Source organism: Pseudophryne corroboree, chromosome 1, assembly GCF_028390025.1.
Source record: "Pseudophryne corroboree isolate aPseCor3 chromosome 1, aPseCor3.hap2, whole genome shotgun sequence".
NCBI lineage: Eukaryota > Metazoa > Chordata > Amphibia > Anura > Myobatrachidae > Pseudophryne > Pseudophryne corroboree.
The window spans coordinates 253,067,137-253,088,064 of record NC_086444.1 but is presented as its reverse complement, the minus strand read 5'-3'; the positions used below and the strand labels follow the sequence as shown (position 1 = coordinate 253,088,064).

General features: G+C 42.6%; 1 protein-coding gene across 3 annotated transcripts in view; it reads left to right on the top strand.

Annotated features, from left to right (window-relative positions):
- LOX (lysyl oxidase) overlaps positions 1 to 19,051 on the top strand; it is a 93,894-nt gene extending 74,843 nt beyond the window's left edge. For 2 of the 3 annotated variants that reach the window (XM_063964207.1, XM_063964208.1), the window contains exons 5-6: positions 6,546 to 6,641; positions 6,722 to 6,841. In XM_063964207.1, the coding sequence (XP_063820277.1) occupies positions 6,546 to 6,641; positions 6,722 to 6,841 (216 nt within the window). Of the gene's footprint in view, positions 1 to 6,545; positions 6,642 to 6,721; positions 6,842 to 16,476 lie in introns of those variants that run through there. The other variant, XM_063964206.1, reaches the window with a different exon arrangement.
- The last annotated feature ends 1,877 nt before the right edge of the window (positions 19,052 to 20,928 follow it).

Below are 20,928 nucleotides of genomic sequence, written 5' to 3'. Positions count from 1 at the left end.
ATCCTGCTGCAAAGCGGATAACTGAGGCCTTGACAACTATGTTGGTGTTAGACGTGCGTCCGGTATCCGCCGTTAGTTCACAGGGAACTAGACAATTTATTGAGGCAGTGTGCCCCCGTTACCAAATACCATCTAGGTTCCACTTCTCTAGGCAGGCGATACCGAAAATGTACACGGACCTCAGAAAAAGACTCACCAGTGTCCTAAAAAATGCAGTTGTACCCAATGTCCACTTAACCACGGACATGTGGACAAGTGGAGCAGGGCAGGGTCAGGACTATATGACTGTGACAGCCCACTGGGTAGATGTATGGACTCCCGCCGCAAGAACAGCAGCGGCGGCACCAGTAGCAGCATCTCGCAAACGCCAACTCTTTCCTAGGCAGGCTACGCTTTGTATCACCGCTTTCCAGAATACGCACACAGCTGAAAACCTCTTACGGCAACTGAGGAAGATCATCGCGGAATGGCTTACCCCAATTGGACTCTCCTGTGGATTTGTGGCATCGGACAACGCCAGCAATATTGTGTGTGCATTAAATATGGGCAAATTCCAGCACGTCCCATGTTTTGCACATACCTTGAATTTGGTGGTGCAGAATTTTTTAAAAAACGACAGGGGCGTGCAAGAGATGCTGTCGGTGGCCAGAAGAATTGCGGGACACTTTCGGCGTACAGGCACCACGTACAGAAGACTGGAGCACCACCAAAAACTACTGAACCTGCCCTGCCATCATCTGAAGCAAGAAGTGGTAACGAGGTGGAATTCAACCCTCTATATGCTTCAGAGGTTGGAGGAGCAGCAAAAGGCCATTCAAGCCTATACAATTGAGCACGATATAGTAGGTGGAATGCACCTGTCTCAAGCGCAGTGGAGAATGATTTCAACGTTGTGCAAGGTTCTGATGCCCTTTGAACTTGCCACACGTGAAGTCAGTTCAGACACTGCCAGCCTGAGTCAGGTCATTCCCCTCATCAGGCTTTTGCAGAAGAAGCTGGAGACATTGAAGGAGGAGCTAACACGGAGCGATTCCGCTAGGCATGTGGGACTTGTGGATGGAGCCCTTAATTCGCTTAACAAGGATTCACGGGTGGTCAATCTGTTGAAATCAGAGCACTACATTTTGGCCACCGTGCTCGATCCTAGATTTAAAGCCTACCTTGGATCTCTCTTTCCGGCAGACACAAGTCTGCTGGGGTTGAAAGACCTGCTGGTGACAAAATTGTCAAGTCAAGCGGAACGCGACCTGTCAACATCTCCTCCTTCACATTCTCCCGCAACTGGGGGTGCGAGGAAAAGGCTCAGAATTCCGAGCCCACCCGCTGGCGGTGATGCAGGGCAGTCTGGAGCGACTGCTGATGCTGACATCTGGTCCGGACTGAAGGACCTGACAACGATTACGGACATGTCGTCTACTGTCACTGCATATGATTCTCTCAACATTGATAGAATGGTGGAGGATTATATGAGTGACCGCATCCAAGTAGGCACGTCACACAGTCCGTACTTATACTGGCAGGAAAAAGAGGCAATTTGGAGGCCCTTGCACAAACTGGCTTTATTCTACCTAAGTTGCCCTCCCACAAGTGTGTACTCCGAAAGAGTGTTTAGTGCTGCCGCTCACCTTGTCAGCAATCGGCGTACGAGGTTACATCCAGAAAATGTGGAGAAGATGATGTTCATTAAAATGAATTATAATCAATTCCTCCGCGGAGACATTGACCAGCAGCAATTGCCTCCACAAAGTACACAGGGAGCTGAGATGGTGGATTCCATTGGGTCGAATTGATAATCTGTGAGGAGGGGAATGTACACGGTGATATATCGGAGGGTGATGATGAGGTGGACATCTTGCCTCTGTAGAGCCAGTTTGTGCAAGGAGAGATTAATTGCTTCTTTTTTGGGGGGGGTCCAAACCAACCCGTCATATCAGTCACAGTCGTGTGGCAGACCCTGTCACTGAAATGATGGGTTGGTTAAAGTGTGCATGTCCTGTTTTGTTTATACAACATAAGGGTGGGTGGGAGGGCCCAAGGACAATTCCATCTTGCACCTCTTTTTTCTTTTCTTTTTCTTTGCATCATGTGCTGATTGGGGAGGGTTTTTTGGAAGGGACATCCTGCGTGACACTGCAGTGCCACTCCTAAATGGGCCCGGTGTTTGTGTCGGCCACTAGGGTCGCTAATCTTACTCACACAGTCAGCTACCTCATTGCGCCTCTTTTTTTCTTTGCGTCATGTGCTGTTTGGGGAGGGTTTTTTGGAAGGGACATCCTGCGTGACACTGCAGTGCCACTCCTAGATGGGCCCGGTGTTTGTGTCGGCCACTAGGGTCGCTAATCTTACTCACACAGCTACCTCATTGCGCCTCTTTTTTTCTTTGCGTCATGTGCTGTTTGGGGAGGGTTTTTTGGAAGGGCCATCCTGCGTGACACTGCAGTGCCACTCCTAGATGGGCCCGGTGTTTGTGTCGGCCACTAGGGTCGCTAATCTTACTCACACAGCTACCTCATTGCGCCTCTTTTTTTCTTTGCGTCATGTGCTGTTTGGGGAGGGTTTTTTGGAAGGGACATCCTGCGTGACACTGCAGTGCCACTCCTAGATGGGCCCGGTGTTTGTGTCGGCCACTAGGGTCGCTTATCTTACTCACACAGCGACCTCGGTGCAAATTTTAGGACTAAAAATAATATTGTGAGGTGTGAGGTATTCAGAATAGACTGAAAATGAGTGTAAATTATGGTTTTTGAGGTTAATAATACTTTGGGATCAAAATGACCCCCAAATTCTATGATTTAAGCTGTTTTTTAGTGTTTTTTGAAAAAAACACCCGAATCCAAAACACACCCGAATCCGACAAAAAAAATTCGGTGAGGTTTTGCCAAAACGCGTTCGAACCCAAAACACGGCCGCGGAACCGAACCCAAAACCAAAACACAAAACCCGAAAAATTTCAGGCGCTCATCTCTAGTTATTACTCATGAATACAGTGAGATAGATGGTTATGGACGTGACACTGACTTCTTAGCAGATATTTACACTGGGCCTGAAGGTGCATACAGTACACACTAGACGACATGCTCTATGAGCAACGTCGTCTAGTGTTTCCCCCTCCCGGGCCGTGCTGTCGTCGGCAGTGCATACACACTGAGCGATATGACGACCATATCGCTCAGTGACGTCATACCACGATCGGGCCATGCATGCTCAATCTTGGACAACACGCCAGATTGAGCATGCATGCATGGCCGACAGTGAGAGTCGTTAACGACCCATGGGGCCGCGCATTGTTCGTCGTCACCGGCATACACACTTGCCGAGAAAGTGAACAAAGTCGCTCAGGAAGGGTGAAAATAAGCGGCGTTGTTCATTTTATCGGCAAGTGTGTATGCATGTACTTTGAGTCAGAGGTGCACGCGATGCCGTTGTGCACGTGATTGAGCAATTATTTGCTACTGTGCATGCGTTACTCTGAGTGTACGCACACAGGTACTGATGCGTCTGATTCTGACATTAGCAGAAGGGCGGTGACAAAGTGATGAGCGTTCCTGGTGCGGAGATTTGTAGATGGCCTAGAGTGAACACAAAAATGTCCCTGTTATTGGTGAGCTCTCGGAGTGTCGCAGGCGTACCAGTGAGTGCAGCCGCTTCCACAGAGACTACGTTCATTCTGATATAATGCACATGCCGTAGGGCAGGTGTAAGTATTGATGGTGGAGTGTCTAGAAACATTGGCGGTAATACTGCGTTCACAGAAAGTGGGCGTCTCAGTGCTTGGACAATCAGATGCTAGCATCTATAGCAAGGGGAGGCTGAAACTAGCATTTGCATAATATCACTCCCGTGACTACGCCGGCAGACGCAGGTGCTTACACAGCAGCGTCCCTCTCTGCATCAAGCCTAAAATGTCAATCAGGAAAATATATCTCTTGCTAAATGGTAGATATATCAAACCATCAGTAGAGATAAAGTGCAAAAGTTGCCCAAAGCAACCAAGATTTGAACGTGGAGTTAGTCACAGCATGGAAAGTAGCAACCACCATTCTTTGGGGGTTATTCGGCTAGGATGGCTCCTGCGATCCCCTGTGCAGTTTACGGATAATTGCATGTGCAAAACATGTCCTGTGATCGCATCACAGTATTGCGAACGCCTCTGCCAGATTCACAGGTAGAGGCTTTCAGTGGGAGGAAGCAGGGCGTCTGGCAATGACAGGAACGGGGGCATCACCCACATTTTCCAGAAGTGGCGAGACGCAGTTTCCTTGGCCTCGCAAACTGCCCTGCGACGGCCAGCCTGAGTAAGCTGAGGTAGTCTGCGAGGAACACCACGACCAACTATTGCAATTTTGATCCCAGGCTGCAACGCAGTCACAGCAATGGGAAAACAAATGCTCTGCATTTGCTATGGATCATATTTGCAAAACTGTCTGCGCGCAGCTTTACAAATGCTATACATATTGAATTAGCCCCCTTATTGGATAAAATGCAGGCCTGGATGTAAAGTGACCCCGGTTACACTCATTATGTGGTGTTGCAGCACTAGGCTGGTTTAATTAGGGGCATATTTTATTATCAGTGAAATGATTATTAATACAGTGCCTTGCTAAAGTATTCACCGCTCCCCCCCCCCCCCCCCTTTGCATTTTTTATGTATTGTTGCCTCACGACCTGGAATTAAAATGGATTGTTTGAAGGTTTGCATCATTTCATTCACAGAACATGTCTACAACTTTGAAGATTTTTTTTTAAATTGTGAAGCAAACAACAATTAGGACAAAATAACAGAAAACTTCAGCGTGCATAACTATTCACCCCCCTAAAGTCAGTACTTTACAGAGCCACCTGTTGTGGCAATTACAGCTGCAAGTCGCTTTGAAATAGTCTCTATGAGCTTGCCACATCTTGCCACTGGGATTTTTGCCCATTCCTCAAGGCAAAACTGCTCTAACTCCTTCATGTTGGATGGTTTCCACTTGTTAACAGCAATCTTCAAGTCTGACCACAGATTCTCAATTGGATTGAGATCTGGGCTTTGACTAGGCCATTCCAACACATTTAAATGTTTCCCCTTAAACCACTCAAGTGTTGCTTTAGCAGTATGCTTCGGGTCATTGTCCTGCTGGAAGGTGAACCTCCGTCCCAGTCTCAAATCACAGGCAGACTGAAACAGGTTTTGCTCAAGAATATCCCTGTATTTAGCACCGTCCATCTTTCCCTTGACTCGAAACAGTTTACCAGTCCCTGCTGCTGAAAAACATCCCCACAGCATGATGCTGCCACCACCATGTTTTACTGTGGGGATGGTGTTCTTGGGATGATGGGATGTGTTGGGTTTGCTCCAGACATAGCCTTTTCCTTGGTGCCCGAAAAGTTCAATTTTAGTCTCATCTGACTAGAGCACCTTCCTCCATACATTTGGGGAGTCGTCCACATGCCTTTTGGCAAACTCAAAACGTGCCTTCTTATTATTAACACTAAGTAGTGGCTTTTTTCTGGCCACTCTTCCATAAAGCCCAGCTCTATGGAGTGTACAGCCTACTGTGGTCACATGTGCAGATACACCAGTCTCTGCTGTGGAGCTCTGCAGCTCCTTCAGGGTTACCTTTAGTCTCTGTGCTGCCTCTCTGATTAATGCCCTCCTTCCCGGTCTGTGAGTTTTGGTGGCCAGCCCTCTCTTGGCAGGTTTGTTGTGGTACCATGTTCTTTCCATTTGAAGATGATGGATTTGATGGTGCTCCAGGGGATCAGCAAAGATTTGGATATTTTTTAGAACCCAACCCTGACTTGTACTTCTCAACAACGTTGTCTCTGACTTGTTTGGAGAGCTCCTTGGTCTTCATGGTGGGATGCCTCTTGCTTAATGGTGTTGCAGCCTCTGGGGCCTTTCAGAAAATGTGTGTTTATACTGACAGATCACATGACACTTAGATTGCACACAGGTGGACTTCATTTCACAAATTATGTGACTTCTGAAGGTAATTGGTTGCACCAGAACTTTTGAGGGGCTTCATAGCAAAGGGGGTGAATACATATGCACATGTCAATTTTCAAATTTTTATTTATAAAAATTATTTTTTATATAACTTTTTCTCATTTCACTTCACCAACTTAGACTATTTTGTGCATATCCGTCACATAAAATTCGGATAAAAAAAATAATTCAATTACAGGTAGTAATGTAACAAAATAGGTAAAAAGCCAAGGGGGGTGAATACTTAAGCAAGTCACTGTGTATATATTTTTTACTAGGTGGGCTTCTTTTTTTTAACACCAGGGGCCAGATGTAATGAAGTCCGAGTTGGCCGGAGGTGAGGGCTCCTGGCCGAACTCGGATGTTTTTTTTACAGTGGCAATCATGTAAAAGGCATGTTTTTTGCCTTATGCTGTACAGAATTGCTGCTTTTTAAAAACGACAAAGTTTGACCTGGAACCCGCACCTCCAGCCAACTCGGACTTCATTTCATCCGGCCTATATCATTATCATACCGTATGTCAAATGTGAGAAGAATTTTACCTCTCATAACTTGGCCGTGTTTAATGGTTTTCAGGGACTGAGTCCTGGCTGTTATGACACCTACAATGCGGATATTGATTGCCAATGGATTGACATTACGGATGTGAAGCCTGGGAATTATATTTTAAAGGTAAGTTTAAAATGTTTGTCTATATGTTGATGTGCATCACAGCACTGGAATGTGAATCAAAATACACATTTGTTTCACAGGTGAGTGTGAATCCAAGCTACATAGTACCAGAATCTGATTACTCCAACAACGTTGTCCGCTGCGATGTACGATATACTGGCAATCATGTATATACCTCCAGCTGTGCAATTTCTCCGTAAGTATACAGTTTATATCACTACCAGTACTCTCACATAATACCGTTATATGTTCATGATTTACAGAACAGGACAGAATAGGGAATCTCACATATCGTCATCCACAGGATTGAGCCAATGGTGTCATACACTTATTATCTTCATTTACTTATTGGAACAGAGCTCTCCATTGTGTTCATGTCCCTTGGGCTGTACTGACAATGAAATAGAGATGTAGCATTTTGTATTGATGGATACCCTTAGCGTTTCACTAGGTTTAAGACTTTAGCTAAAATAAATCCTCTAAGTCACGGAACGTGATTCCATTGTAACAGAATGAGACATATACAAGCTTTATATACAAGCTTAATGAGTTTTCATTTAAAATCCTGAAAGAAATAGATGTCATCCTGTCTGGTTCAGATACCTTTCAGCGATTTTCCTGGATAAAGTCCAGCTAGAATAGTACTCTTTGTCTAGTGCTTTCCTCTGACTCACTGCTTCCAGCCCGCACTGTAATCAGTTCCCTGACCAGTGCTAACAGCTCCTACAATATCTATCACAAGTAGGGCTTTTAGCAAGACTCGACAAATGTGGATGTTACATACAAAGTGCTGACAATGGGTCGGATTCAGAAGTGCACGCAATGGTTGCAGTACTGCGATCACGTTTGAAGTATGTGAAAATATGCTAATGGCTCAGCTGTTGTCTTTTGTACAGAGATGCCCTCTGCCGCCATCTCACATCTACCGCTCATGCACAAAAATGGAAACATCGGTCGCACATCGTACCTCTGAGCAAGTCATTGCTGTCTCAGGCGGAGTGCCTCACCTAAGAGACCTTGGGGGTCATTCCGAGTTGATCGCTCACTAGCAGTTTTTAGCAGCTGTGCAAACGCTATGCCGCCGCCCACTGGGAGTGTATTTTAACTTAGCAGAAGTGCGAACGAATGTATCGCAGAGCGCATGCAAAAATTTTTTGTGTAGTTTCACAGAAGCTCAAAACCTACTCAGCGCTTGCAATCACTTCAGCCTATTCAGTTCCGGATTTGACGTCACACACCCAACCAGCGATCGCCCAGCCACGCCTGCGTTTTTTCTGGCACGCCTGCGTTTTCCCAAACACTCCCTTAAAACGGTCAGTTGCCCTCAGAAACGCCCACGTCATGTCAATCACTCTGCGGCAACCAGTGCGACTGAAATGCATAGCTAGACCCTGTGCAAAACTACATCATTTGTTGTGCCCGTATGTCGCGTGTGCGCATTGCGCCGCATACGCATGCACAGAACTGCCATTTTTTAGCCTGATTGCTGCGCTGCAAACAAATGCAGCTAGCAATCAACCCGGAATGACCCCCCTGGCCCTCTATAGCTGCAAAATATTTCCCAGTGCACCTCTTAAACACGGCTAGGAAACAGCACCGACATGCCTGAATTTTTGTAGCCAAGCCTCAACCCCCACCGTTAATTCCCCCAAATGCTGGCTTCCTTCACTTAGATATAAATTCTGTGTGACAGATGTCACATGACATGTGCAGTGTGACGCTGATAAATGTGCAGTAGCAAACCCCCCCAAACAAAAAAACGATCCTCTGCATACAAAATTATGATTGCGTGAACCTCTGAATCCAGGGCTGCCATCAGAAATTGTGGGGCCCGCGACTGAATAAATAGAAAGGGCCCAATCCTCCAAAGAAAAAAAGATTCTGCTGCACTGCTCCACCGCAATGTGATGTCATACATTGTGACATTACATATAGGTGGCACGATGCGGACCTGGTAGGAGCCTGGTGGGCCCCCTCTCTGTAAGGGCCCAGGACACCAGTCCCCACAGACCCCCCTTGATGGCTGCCCTGTCTGAATCAATGCCAATGACTCAACAATAGATGCCATGTGGTAAAAACTCTAGTTTGTTGGCACTATTGTCAGGTAACCGACTAACCAGAGATCCCAAATATCAGAATCAGAATCAGAATCAGCTTTATTGGCCAGGTGTACTCACGTACACTAGGAATATCAGCAACAATAGATGCCATGTGGTAAAAACTTTAGTTTGTTGGCACTATTGTCAGGTAACCGACTAACCAGAGATCCCAAATATCAGAATCAGAATCAGCTTTATTGGCCAGGTGTACTCACGTACACTAGGAATATCAGCAACAGTAGATGCTGAAATACCACTCAGTGTGGTATTTAATTGTATAGCATAGGCAGTTACTCTGTCTGAGTATGGCCGCCTATGTAGGCACTTCAATGCTTCTGTACAAAACTACTTTCAGTGACATGGCCGTTACACGCATCTGGCACTCCCATCTGACAAAACATCTGTGTGCCATTTTGCCAACTCCGTTACTTCCCAGTCAGCATCCACAAATACCCATTACATTTCTGATACCGCGCATCCAAATACGTCAGTATGCAAGCACAGACAAAAAAACACATTGCCTATTTTTCCTTAATATAGGAGGAGTTCAGGATCAGGCCCGTGGTGACTAGCAGTAATAATAGAGGGGAGAGGAAGCCTGCAGGGCACTTCTGGGTTTTATAGTTTTACAATAATGTAACATCTATCCAGTAGTTACCCTTCTTAGGTTTTTTGAGGAAAGGACAAAACGTCTGAAGGATAATGCACAGGTGTTTTTACAAAAATTTACATAAGTAATTGTAGTTAACCAACCAATAGATGAAATGTAATGAGGGCTAAGAAAAAGAGTAGCCCTAGTCAAATTGAAACTGGGTTGGAGGTGCGCCACTAAGCTGAGTATGCAGTGTTTTTCTAAACGTTATTAGTGTAAACCACTAGTGGGTTTCTCACTAAAAGAAGGCTTAGTGTGTGGCGCACTCTTTTGAAATATAAATACAGTGTTAAGACATAACTTTTATTTAATCTTTTAAGATAAATCTCTGTAGCCAGGCAAAACAAGTCATCTGATAGCCTGAGAGTGCGAAATAATAAGGTATTATATTAACCCCAAATTTTAAAATACTATAATAATAGTAATTCTACAATGAGATTAAAGTAAATGAAATATTGAAATACATATATTATTAATAAATTTAAAAATACAGATTTTATAACCAAGCTGTGTGAATATTTATTCAGAAATTATAAATGCTACTAGGCTATTAATTAGGAGAGTTATTAACCCATGCGGCTCATTAAATTAATAGTCCTTTATTATTTCTAGGACCCAGACTGCTGCAAGGCAAAATTTGTACCTAAAAGGAAAATGTGAAAGTATTGTAACATAACGCCATCTTTTACACCAGTCTACTGTTCAAGACTGTGTAAATAGTGCAGATGTAAATTGATACAAAGTTATGTCCACCAACTTGCAACAATTATATGGCTGACATAACAACAGATACTAGAGAACAGATAATAAATGAACTGTCTCTTGTAAAAATATTAATGAGAACTGTGAGGGAAAAAAGGGGGGGTCAGGTTATAAACAAAATAATTGATACTCCTGATGATAAATACAGTCTCACAAATGATCATTAATTTATCAAATATAAATAGACACAATCAGATGTTAGATGCTAGTCTCGGTCCATCAAATAGACAAATTTATCGTGTATATAGAAAGGTACAACCGTATGATTAGACTCATTTGTCCATATCTCAGAATCTCCACATTTACAACAGCTTTTATCATTTATATGGTAGTAAATGGTATTAATAGGTTGCTATACCAAGGAACTGGTTATTAATATTGCAGCCTATTATTCAAAATCCCATATAACACTGTATGTTATTGAAATATTCAGGAAGTGCATCAGATAGGGAGAAACAGATATAAACAGGAGCCCTTGGTGTGCGCTTCACTGGGGTAGTGGCTCTCCAAAAGACGGGTAATAATACCCAGCCCGGTATGTTATACTCCCGGCGCCCTATTTGGATAGCGGCTCTCTAGCTGACCGGCAATTATACTCAGCACGGAATATTAGTGAGATTCGGCTGTGTATTGCTAAGACGGAGGTTTGCCGACTTGGCTCCCTGTCACTACGAAGATCACTACCCGCTCCAGGTGCAGACCCAGTGTTTGGTTATAATTACGGCTGCGATTGATTCGACCAGGTGCTTCACCGTGGCAGTGGCTCCACAGGATTAACGGGGAATCCTCCTCGTTTTGACACAGACACACCACACGGGACATCAGAAAGGTACTCAGAGCAGCCCTCTCATCCACTGTTCTCTTGTTTGCGGCCCCCCCTGCAATGCTCATATGCAACAGGGGAGGGGGAACATAGAACGTGGACAGCAGAAGCAGCTCGCACTACTCTGTCCTTTCAGTCCTTGGTGGACGGCTCTTCCCCGCTCTCATTGCACCCACCACTGCCCACTGTGGTATATGGGGCAACAGTAGAAAGGATATCCGTTTCCACACACCAAGGGCTCCTGTTTATATCTGTTTCTCCCTATCTGATGCACTTCCTGAATATTTCAATAACATACAGTGTTATATGGGATTTTGAATAATAGGCTGCAATATTAATAACCAGTTCCTTGGTATAGCAACCTATTAATACCATTTACTACCATATAAATGATAAAAGCTGTTGTAAATGTGGAGATTCTGAGATATGGACAAATGAGTCTAATCATACGGTTGTACCTTTCTATATACACGATAAATTTGTCTATTTGATGGACCGAGACTAGCATCTAACATCTGATTGTGTCTATTTATATTTGATAAATTAATGATCATTTGTGAGACTGTATTTATCATCAGGAGTATCAATTATTTTGTTTATAACCTGACCCCCCCTTTTTTCCCTCACAGTTCTCATTAATATTTTTACAAGAGACAGTTCATTTATTATCTGTTCTCTAGTATCTGTTGTTATGTCAGCCATATAATTGTTGCAAGTTGGTGGACATAACTTTGTATCAATTTACATCTGCACTATTTACACAGTCTTGAACAGTAGACTGGTGTAAAGGATGGCGTTATGTTACAATACTTTCACATTTTCCTTATAGGTACAAATTTTGCCTTGCAGCAGTCTGGGTCCTAGAAATAATAAAGGACTATTAATTTAATGAGCCGCATGGGTTAATAACTCTCCTAATTAATAGCCTAGTAGCATTTATAATTTCTGAATAAATATTCACACAGCTTGGTTATAAAATCTGTATTTTTAAATTTATTAATAATATATGTATTTCAATATTTCATTTACTTTAATCTCATTGTAGAATTACTATTATTATAGTATTTTAAAATTTGGGGTTAATATAATACCTTATTATTTCGCACTCTCAGGCTATCAGATGACTTGTTTTGCCTGGCTACAGAGATTTATCTTAAAAGATTAAATAAAAGTTATGTCTTAACACAGTATTTATATTTCAAAAGAGTGCGCCACACACTAAGCCTTCTTTTAGTGAGAAACCCACTAGTGGTTTACACTAATAACGTTTAGAAAAACCCTTCTTAGGTTCCCAAAGGTAAAAAAAAAAAAAAAAGGGTTTGGAGAGCCCTAAAGCAATCATAAAGCTATTAAATAAAGGCATTTTAAAAACTAAAGCATTTTAAAGTGATTATTATTTTAAGATCAGTCCTTTAAAGGGTCTAAGGGTCTTCCTGATCATAGGATGGCATATGTGCTACCGCAAGTGGTAGCCGTCAGTGGTAACGAAATCGCAGTTTCAAGGAGCTGTGTGTTCCCTTTAACTTTCAAGACCAGGGGGCCTCGGTGGGTATGGTTTCCTAAGCTGTAACAACTTGAACATGTGAGGAAAAATGCAGCGCTCAAATCACCCATGTGACACTACAGCTACAGCTAAGGTCTGATGTGCCTACTCTACTTATTAATGTGCATAGTTGTTAACTTTTCCTGTTAAAATGTAGCTTTATCAAGTTTCAGGAGGAATCTATTATCTTTGGTAGCTGTAGAATTCCAGAGCATACAAGCATACAGTATCACAAATCATATTGCGTTTTCTCTTGCATTATGACAAGTTTGGTGGCTGACAGGTGAACCACTGGACGCACGAGGGACGGAAAGTATCCACTCTATTACTGCCAAAGGTGGAGCATAGCGATATATACGAGGGATGTGCAATAGGTTTCTAGATGCACAAAAAGTATTATACTGTATTTACAAACAAAGTGAACACTTCATTTTTGGAAAGTATTCGCCATTGGAGTCTATGTAAAGTAGCATGCACTCAATCCACTTGGTGAAGCATTGGGTATGTAGAGTACCACACAGCTTGTGCTTGATTTTGGGAATACGTAAATGCCAGGTCTGGCCTGTATTGCAGATGACCAAGCTCATGGATGTGTTCATGGGCCACAAAATCCACCACTTGTGGGCAGGTGCATGTCATGATGAAGAAGGGCACCACGAGTGTGAGTTCTTGGACAGCACCTGGAAATGGCTTCCAGCACTTGCAGCAGGCGTACCAGTCCCCAGCGATGGTACACTGCTGCACGAGTGGTACGAGCTACATGACCAGTCTTGGCCACAAAAACTGCAGCCATCTGCTTGGCCAAACTGCGCTCAAGTCAGAACTTCTGCAACGGCGCACCTCCAACTGGAGTCCACTGGGCTGACTGTTGCTTGGTCTCAGAGTTGAAACTGTAGATCCAGGATTTATCGCCACTGAAGATCTCCCAGGTAGAGTTTGAGCGACTGCCATCAAACCTGGCCAGCATATTGCAACACCAAGCCTCCTTTTACTCTAGAGTCAGCTGATAGGGAACCCAGCGTACAGAAACTTTGCGCAGGCCAAGCTTTTCGAGGAGTATCAAGTGGATGGTTCCTGATGACTGGGACATGGTCACCCTGGTGTCTACCTCAACTATGTCCCGCACAGCAGCAACATTGTCCTTGGTGATGGCAGACACAGGTCAGCTGAAGCTCACCTTGTCTTCCAGGGACATTCTTCCACACCAAAATTCTTCAAAACACTGAAACACAGTGGTTCAGGATGGTGCTTACTCCCCAAAAACAGCTCACAGCTGGTCAAAACTCTCCTGCTATCGCAAACCATTCTATTAGTCATAGAAGATCATGGGTCTCCAGTGGCCTCTGCTGAGATCCATAACAAGTTTGTAAAGGAAGTGTACATGCTGACTTCTTCATTGTGCAGTGCTGCTTATATACGGTTCTGTATATAGCGACTACAGTTCACAACCAGACAGAGATGTGTCTACTCTACCTATGCACTGCACATCCAGAAACTTATTGAACACCCTTCGTATATGCCTGTGAGAATACTATTTTCATTGTATGACGAAACCATGTGGAGTAGATACTCGGGCTGATTCTGAACTGGATGGATCTCTTAGCACGGATGCAAATAGCGCCTTATGGCATGCAGTGCATGCGCAGATGAAAACTTGTGCATTTTTGCTGATCTCTATCCTATTCTGAGTCGGACAGCTCTTTGCCAGATCTATGTTTTCATGAAATGGGGCTGGAGCAAGTGCCTCTAATGATGACAGTTGTAGCTGTGTATGGGAAAAGTGGGTGGAGCAGATTCCGTCCTGATCCACGCATTAGTCCTACAGAAGCTCACATTAGCACAAGGTAGTAAATCAGGTTTCCTACAACTACAGCCACCGTGTGTGTGTGTGTGTGTGTGTGTGTGTGTGTGTGTGTGTGTGTGACTCAGAATAAGCCCCACTGAGATTAATGATGTGTAGATCAGTGGGATGTGAGAATCCTGCCTCTTTGCTGTTGCTAGAGTAGCACATCTGACACGGTTTTCTACTGGAACCACTCCGGTTACAGGTTTCTCCTCTATACCACAATTCGGTACTTGAAATGATTACTTTTGACATTAGCACAGTCTGAATATTACTGCATTCACCAACATTACCCCCCCCCCCCCCCCCTCTGCTACAAAACCAGTTTCTAGCAGTTTTCAAAGCAAAAGATATAGTGAGCAATTCTTTAAAAACACAGGGTGCAAAGTCTTTGCCACACATACAGATGAGTCAGCTTACATCTTTGCTCCATGCGCTACAAGTCGTGTTACATATAACTCTGTAGCGTCGAGCATCTTTTTTTGCGGTTTTTCCGTGAAAATGCATCTTAGATGCAAACCAATGTAATGTGTGTGACTGTATTTGCATACAAAATGCTATGCTACAGTATTTTCATAAAAAACGTGGCATTTTGGATGTAGAAAGAGCAACAATTACACACAGAATATAGGCATGCTGCATAACATTTTAATCAGCAGAAGCTGCATGTGCGTCCTATTACATTACTTTGTGTCTGAGGAGCATTTTCACAGAAAAGAAACACAAAAGAGACGCTCAGCGCTACAGAGTCCCGCCATGGTAAGGCACAACTTCAAGGGCTGTTTAGCATGATTGCAGCGAGGATGTAAGAGAACACATCTGTAAGGCGATAAGCATTAGCTAATTATACATAAATGTAGCTGGAAACTCTTCTCTTAAGCTACAGTATTTGATTTCTTGATCAAGCCGACAACCAGGACAATTTTTCAGCAAGATAAAGGGCCCAATATCTGAGAAAAACAATAAGCAATTGTTTTATTTTTGGTAATTGATTCTCTTGACACGCCACACTGCATTTGCATATGTCTATCCACAATGAGGATGACGTAGTGGCATAAAAACTGAATGAGGTAGGGTCATATTATTGTAAATGCTCACACACTGCTCTATATCGAAAGATCGAGGCTGCAATTTTCTGTCTTGGCCGACTGATCCGATAATCAAAGGAACATAATTGTGGCCATGATTTCTCTGGTTTATCTGAAAAACGATTCTTCATAGACATTCAAGGGGCCTACACACGGTGCAATATTTTTACTGATATGGACTATATAGTCTATATCGGTAGAAAACACAGTGCTTATCGCACTGTGTGTAAACACCTTGCAATGCCAATGCACAGTCCCGCGGGATCGGCATTGCAAGGAAAAATAGTGTGTGAAGGCAAGGTCAATATTGACTATATCGGAGGTTTATGCCTTCAGACACAATATAATCAATATCGGCCGTCGCACCGTGTGTATGCAGCATCAGCAATAAAACAGGCTGAACGCACAATTATAGGCAAATTGTCCAATAATTGTATAGTGTGTACATTGCTTTAGTGTGAAATGCTTGAGAGTAGAGATATGCAGGTTTGGATTTACCTGGATCTGAAAACAGTATCTTATTGGGTCTCGGATGTCACATGTTTTAGATAACCAATAAGATAAATCCGAACTTGCGTTAATTCTGGCGTTAAGAACCGAGTAAATACGTACCTGCACATCTCTACTTGAGAGATAGTAGGATATTGAACACTGTGAGGACAATTGGAATATGAAAGCAACAAAATATAAAGTGCACACAATCTTGTAAGCCTTATTTCCATGAACAAAGCCAGTGTCTTCAAAATGAGTATGTTTTACTGGCAAGGGCAGAACGATTTCTATGCAAAGCCGTGCATTTCAAGTTTCCATTTAAATAAAAGCTCCAGTTTGATCAGTTTGTGCTGCATTTTGCCAAATAGTTTCCATAATTTGAATAACAGCATTTCCACTTGCATTGAGATGCAGGGTGCAGACGCCAAGCCCCTAGTGGCATGTTTTTTTACTTTATTGGACAACATGTACAAATTCCAGTCGACTTTTCTTTTTTTATATCCACAATTTAAAAGTATTTTTTTTTTCCACAGTTATTAACTGCAATAGAGATCATTTCAAGATTCAGTTTGTTCTGAAGTTCAGATGTCGTTGGATTCAATTGGATGTACACACATTTCATTGGAAGCATATGGACATTGACAAGACAGTAACTGGATTTTAAACATGTGTAACCAATCTACAATAGCACTAGATCAGTGAGTTAAATCTCATATATTTGGTTGATGTGTGAACAATTTTTCCACTTACAGGCAGTTAATATTCAGAAATACAAGAATGCAAAAATCAAGCACAATTACATTTCGTCTGTACTGTATGCTACTAGTGACCTGTACACTTAAAGACTTGGAGTCCTAACACTCAGCATGACCATGTTAATATGTATTATTGTGAAGAGCTGCCTAGATAAATAATACTACACATACATACACAATTGGATCTTAAGAATAATATGCTTTGTTTCAAAAAGGATCACCATGCAGAAAATGTTACCAATACAAAACCAGACTTAAATTGGACTCATCAGCTACTATAATGAAAGAAGTCATGTTATGGGCTGAATGAATACAGTGTATAACTTGGGAACTGGTTAAATAACAGAGGCATAAATAATAATATTAATACGCAAGTAGGAAATGGCAAGATCACAGGCATTTGACATCACATGCCTGTGATCTTGCCATTTCCTACTTGCTTATTAATATTAGTTCAGGCTACAAAATGTCCACAAATAAATCCAATATATTTCAATAGGAGAGATGTATCAAACTTTCCAAAAAGAGAAGTTGTCCATAGCATCCAATCAGATTCTAGCTAGCATTTATCAAGTACTGTATATGCTATAAATGATAGCTAGATGTTGATTGGTTGGTACAGGAAATTTGTCCATCTGTCTTCCTTAGAAGGTTTGACACATTTCCCTCACAGGGGAAGATTCAAATGTCTGAAAAGTCGGTTGGGTGTCTGTTTTTTCCTGTCTATTAGATAGGAAAAAACAGACTCCCAACTGATTTTTCAAACATTTGAATCTCCCCCACATGATCCTTATATATGTACTTTACCTATAATGTACTATAAACATACCACAAGCGGACACTTTAACAATGAATCATGTGGCACATATGAATGGAGCCTTTGTCAAGGAATGCATGTATTTCACAATCATATGGTTTCATTGATGTTCGGCAAGTGGGTGGGGCTTAATAATTGGGTAAATGAAGATAGAAAAGTACAAAAGGTACTTACTACCTTTGGCAAAATTACAAAATGTAATTAAAATATAATAACAGTCTGACATTATACAATACTAACTTCTCAAGTACTCTACATGCCACTACTGCATTGAATGGACACTGCTGGTTCCAAAGTTCCTATAGAAGTGCTTTTAAGCAGTTAATGGTCACTCCAAAAAAGCAGAAAAAGCTATTTATTATTGAGATATGAAGAGCCATTCTTGCTATAGACTATGCTTTAGAAATAGTTCTCCATTTACATAAATGCCATTGCTTCATACTGGGTGGGTTTTAAATGACTACATGGACAAGCTATTCCATTCATGGGGCATTGGGCGATGTCACAGAATAGCATAGCACAGCCACAAAGGACTTACTTGAGGAACATGTTCCTAGGAAAAAGGCTGGCTGGGCCCTAGGCCGGCTTGCTGCCAGGAACTGAACTAGACATTTACAGACTAGTAGTACAAATGTACTAGAACCACATTTTTGCTTTCATTTTACTAAATCTGATATGTCAATATTTGCTTTAGTTAAACACCTGAGTATTACCAAATGTACTCTAGCTTCATATATTGTGTTTGCTCAATTGCATGTAGCACAGGGTAATGCGTTTGTTTAGACAAATTACGTTTACCCTCCATTGCAATCTATGAGTCTAATTAGGGATTTGTGGTTTCTTTCGAATTCACGAACTTCCTATTACACATTAATAAGATGGATGCAGTATGACATCCTGATGGACGGGATACTGGCGGTCAGAATACAGACAGCAGCATCCCGACTATCAAAATTCCTACAGCCCACTAGACAGTACCCTAACCCTCCCTTGTGGGTGCCTAACCCTAACCTTCCCTGGTGGTGCCTAACCCTGACCCTCCCTTCCCCGCTGCCTACACCTACCCCTCCCCCCCGGTACCTAACACCCCTTCGAATGCCTAACCCTAACCTACATCCCCCAGCGGCAGGAAGCATGACTGGGATTCCGGGTGTCGTATTTTGACACCGGCCTTATGGTGTCATTTCGGGATTCTGGCGTCTGTATTTCGACTGCCGGGATCCCGTCCGGTGGCATTTTAACTACATCTCAATAAGACTTGGTAGGAAAAATGGAAATTTTGAGACAGAGTGATAAACCCCCAATAAATGTGCATGAAAATAGTGAACTCATCACTTTAAAGTCCAACCCGTTTGCATGGTTTAGCTTAATCAAGCTTGTAAATTGATCATGAGAGTGAAGGGGCACGGACACTGTCATACACCTGTAATATACAAAATGTTACCAGTTTCTTGTGCGCAAAAAAACCTCCTATAATGCAGCTAGTTAAGTATATCAGAGTAACGCATCCGTATTACTCAGGGGGAGTGATTTGAAAGAAGAAGATAGATATACACCATCTAGCGCTAAGGAGAATACCACATTCACAATATATTTTTCTATAAAACACCACACACAAACGTCTGCCACCAATAGGAAAAATAACACAATTGGTAGTACTTAACGTTTAGAAAAGTGGTCAACATATGGGCAGGTGTTTCTTAATCCATGGATATCGACAATTTTGTCATGTGAAAAGAAAAAAAACGTATAATTGTGCAGATTATTTCAAATAGATTGCGAATTTTATTAAATGGATCCACTTACAAGTGTAGACTTTAAATTGAGCCTGATTGAATTCCAAAACTGGCAGAATACAGCAACGGACAGGTGCATCAATTTTCAAAGTCGTAGGGGAACTTTCATGCAGACTCCATAATGAGAATGCACAATACCATAAGGAAGAAATATAGATAGTGCAAGTATGTAAAAACAATCCAAAGTTTTAATACACATATACACTTACAAAAACTTGATAGAAATACAGCATAATAGGTGCCCCACTGGCAAGACGGCAAAGGTGAGTTCCTGATGTTCGAGGAATAATCCAGTTCTCACTTCCGGAATGTGAGTACTGTACCAAACCCAAGGTCTTTAAGCCGAGCGGGGTGTCCCTTCCAAAGCCACGCTAGACGCGTTTCAGACCGAAGTCCTTCCTCAGATGCTACTGAGGAAGGACTTCGGTCTGAAACGCGTCTAGCGTGGCTTTGGAAGGGACACCCCGCTCGGCTTAAAGACCGTGGGTTTGGTACAGTACTCACATTCCGGAAGTGAGAACTGGATTATTCCTCGAACATCAGGAACTCACCTTTGCCGTCTTGCCAGTGGGGCACCTATTATGCTGTATTTCTATCAAGTTTTTGTAAGTGTATATGTGTATTAAAACTTTGGATTGTTTTTACATCTGAACAAAAAGAACCAAATTCTTTTGCTGCGCCTGTGAATATTATCTGTTATAAGTAAATAAAAATGAATTTTTGGAAAACACTGAACACCTTCATCCAGGACGTACTCAAGCCACAGCTACCTTACCCGGCTCCACCAACAACAGCCGTGGTCGGTCATTCACGTGGCCGCATTATCAGTTGCAGACGCCGCACAGACACAGCAGTTCTCCAGCGTTCTCCACTTCGGCCGCTACCAGCGGACATTGCACGTCCAGGTAGCTGAAAAGGTATTGTGGACGCACGATCATTTACAAACGCTGCACGGACGCCGCACGGATACAGCAGTCCCGTTAGCGCTCTCCACTTCGGCCACTACCGGCGGACGGTGCACGTCCAGGTAGATGAAGGTACACACTTCTACATCTGGGTTATAAACATCACCCTATCTGGCAGCTATACCATTTACCGTCTACAAATTTCCTGCATCAAGCACCTGCAAGGGGCTACAAGCAAGGTAACAACTAATTGGTGCAGCTGACTGAAAGTATCAGACATTACACGTACCTTCGAGTTCTTTCAATTACTGGGCAATTCTTGAACCTACCCGGGGACGCTCGGGTCTATCAGCCCTTGTGGAGAGGTATCATATGCATCTTTTCATGCTGCTTATCAATTAATATGTGCAGCCAATGTGATACATTCAGGATTCATTTGCAGTAGCTGTGGCAACATTGTTTCTATTAGAGACTGCAAAATTCTGATACATCTTTTGAATTGTTTAGTTCAGTGTTTTTTCCAAATATACCTAGGAAATGGACAACATATGTCTTTTTTAATTTTTTTGTATTTGTTATATCTCAATTATATGGAACAGTGAATTATCCATTATAAAATAGGAAATTTATCTCAATATTAATAAATATATGTATTTTATACATTTTATTATTATTTATTCCTTGGCTGATATTGAACCTGTGATATTTTGGT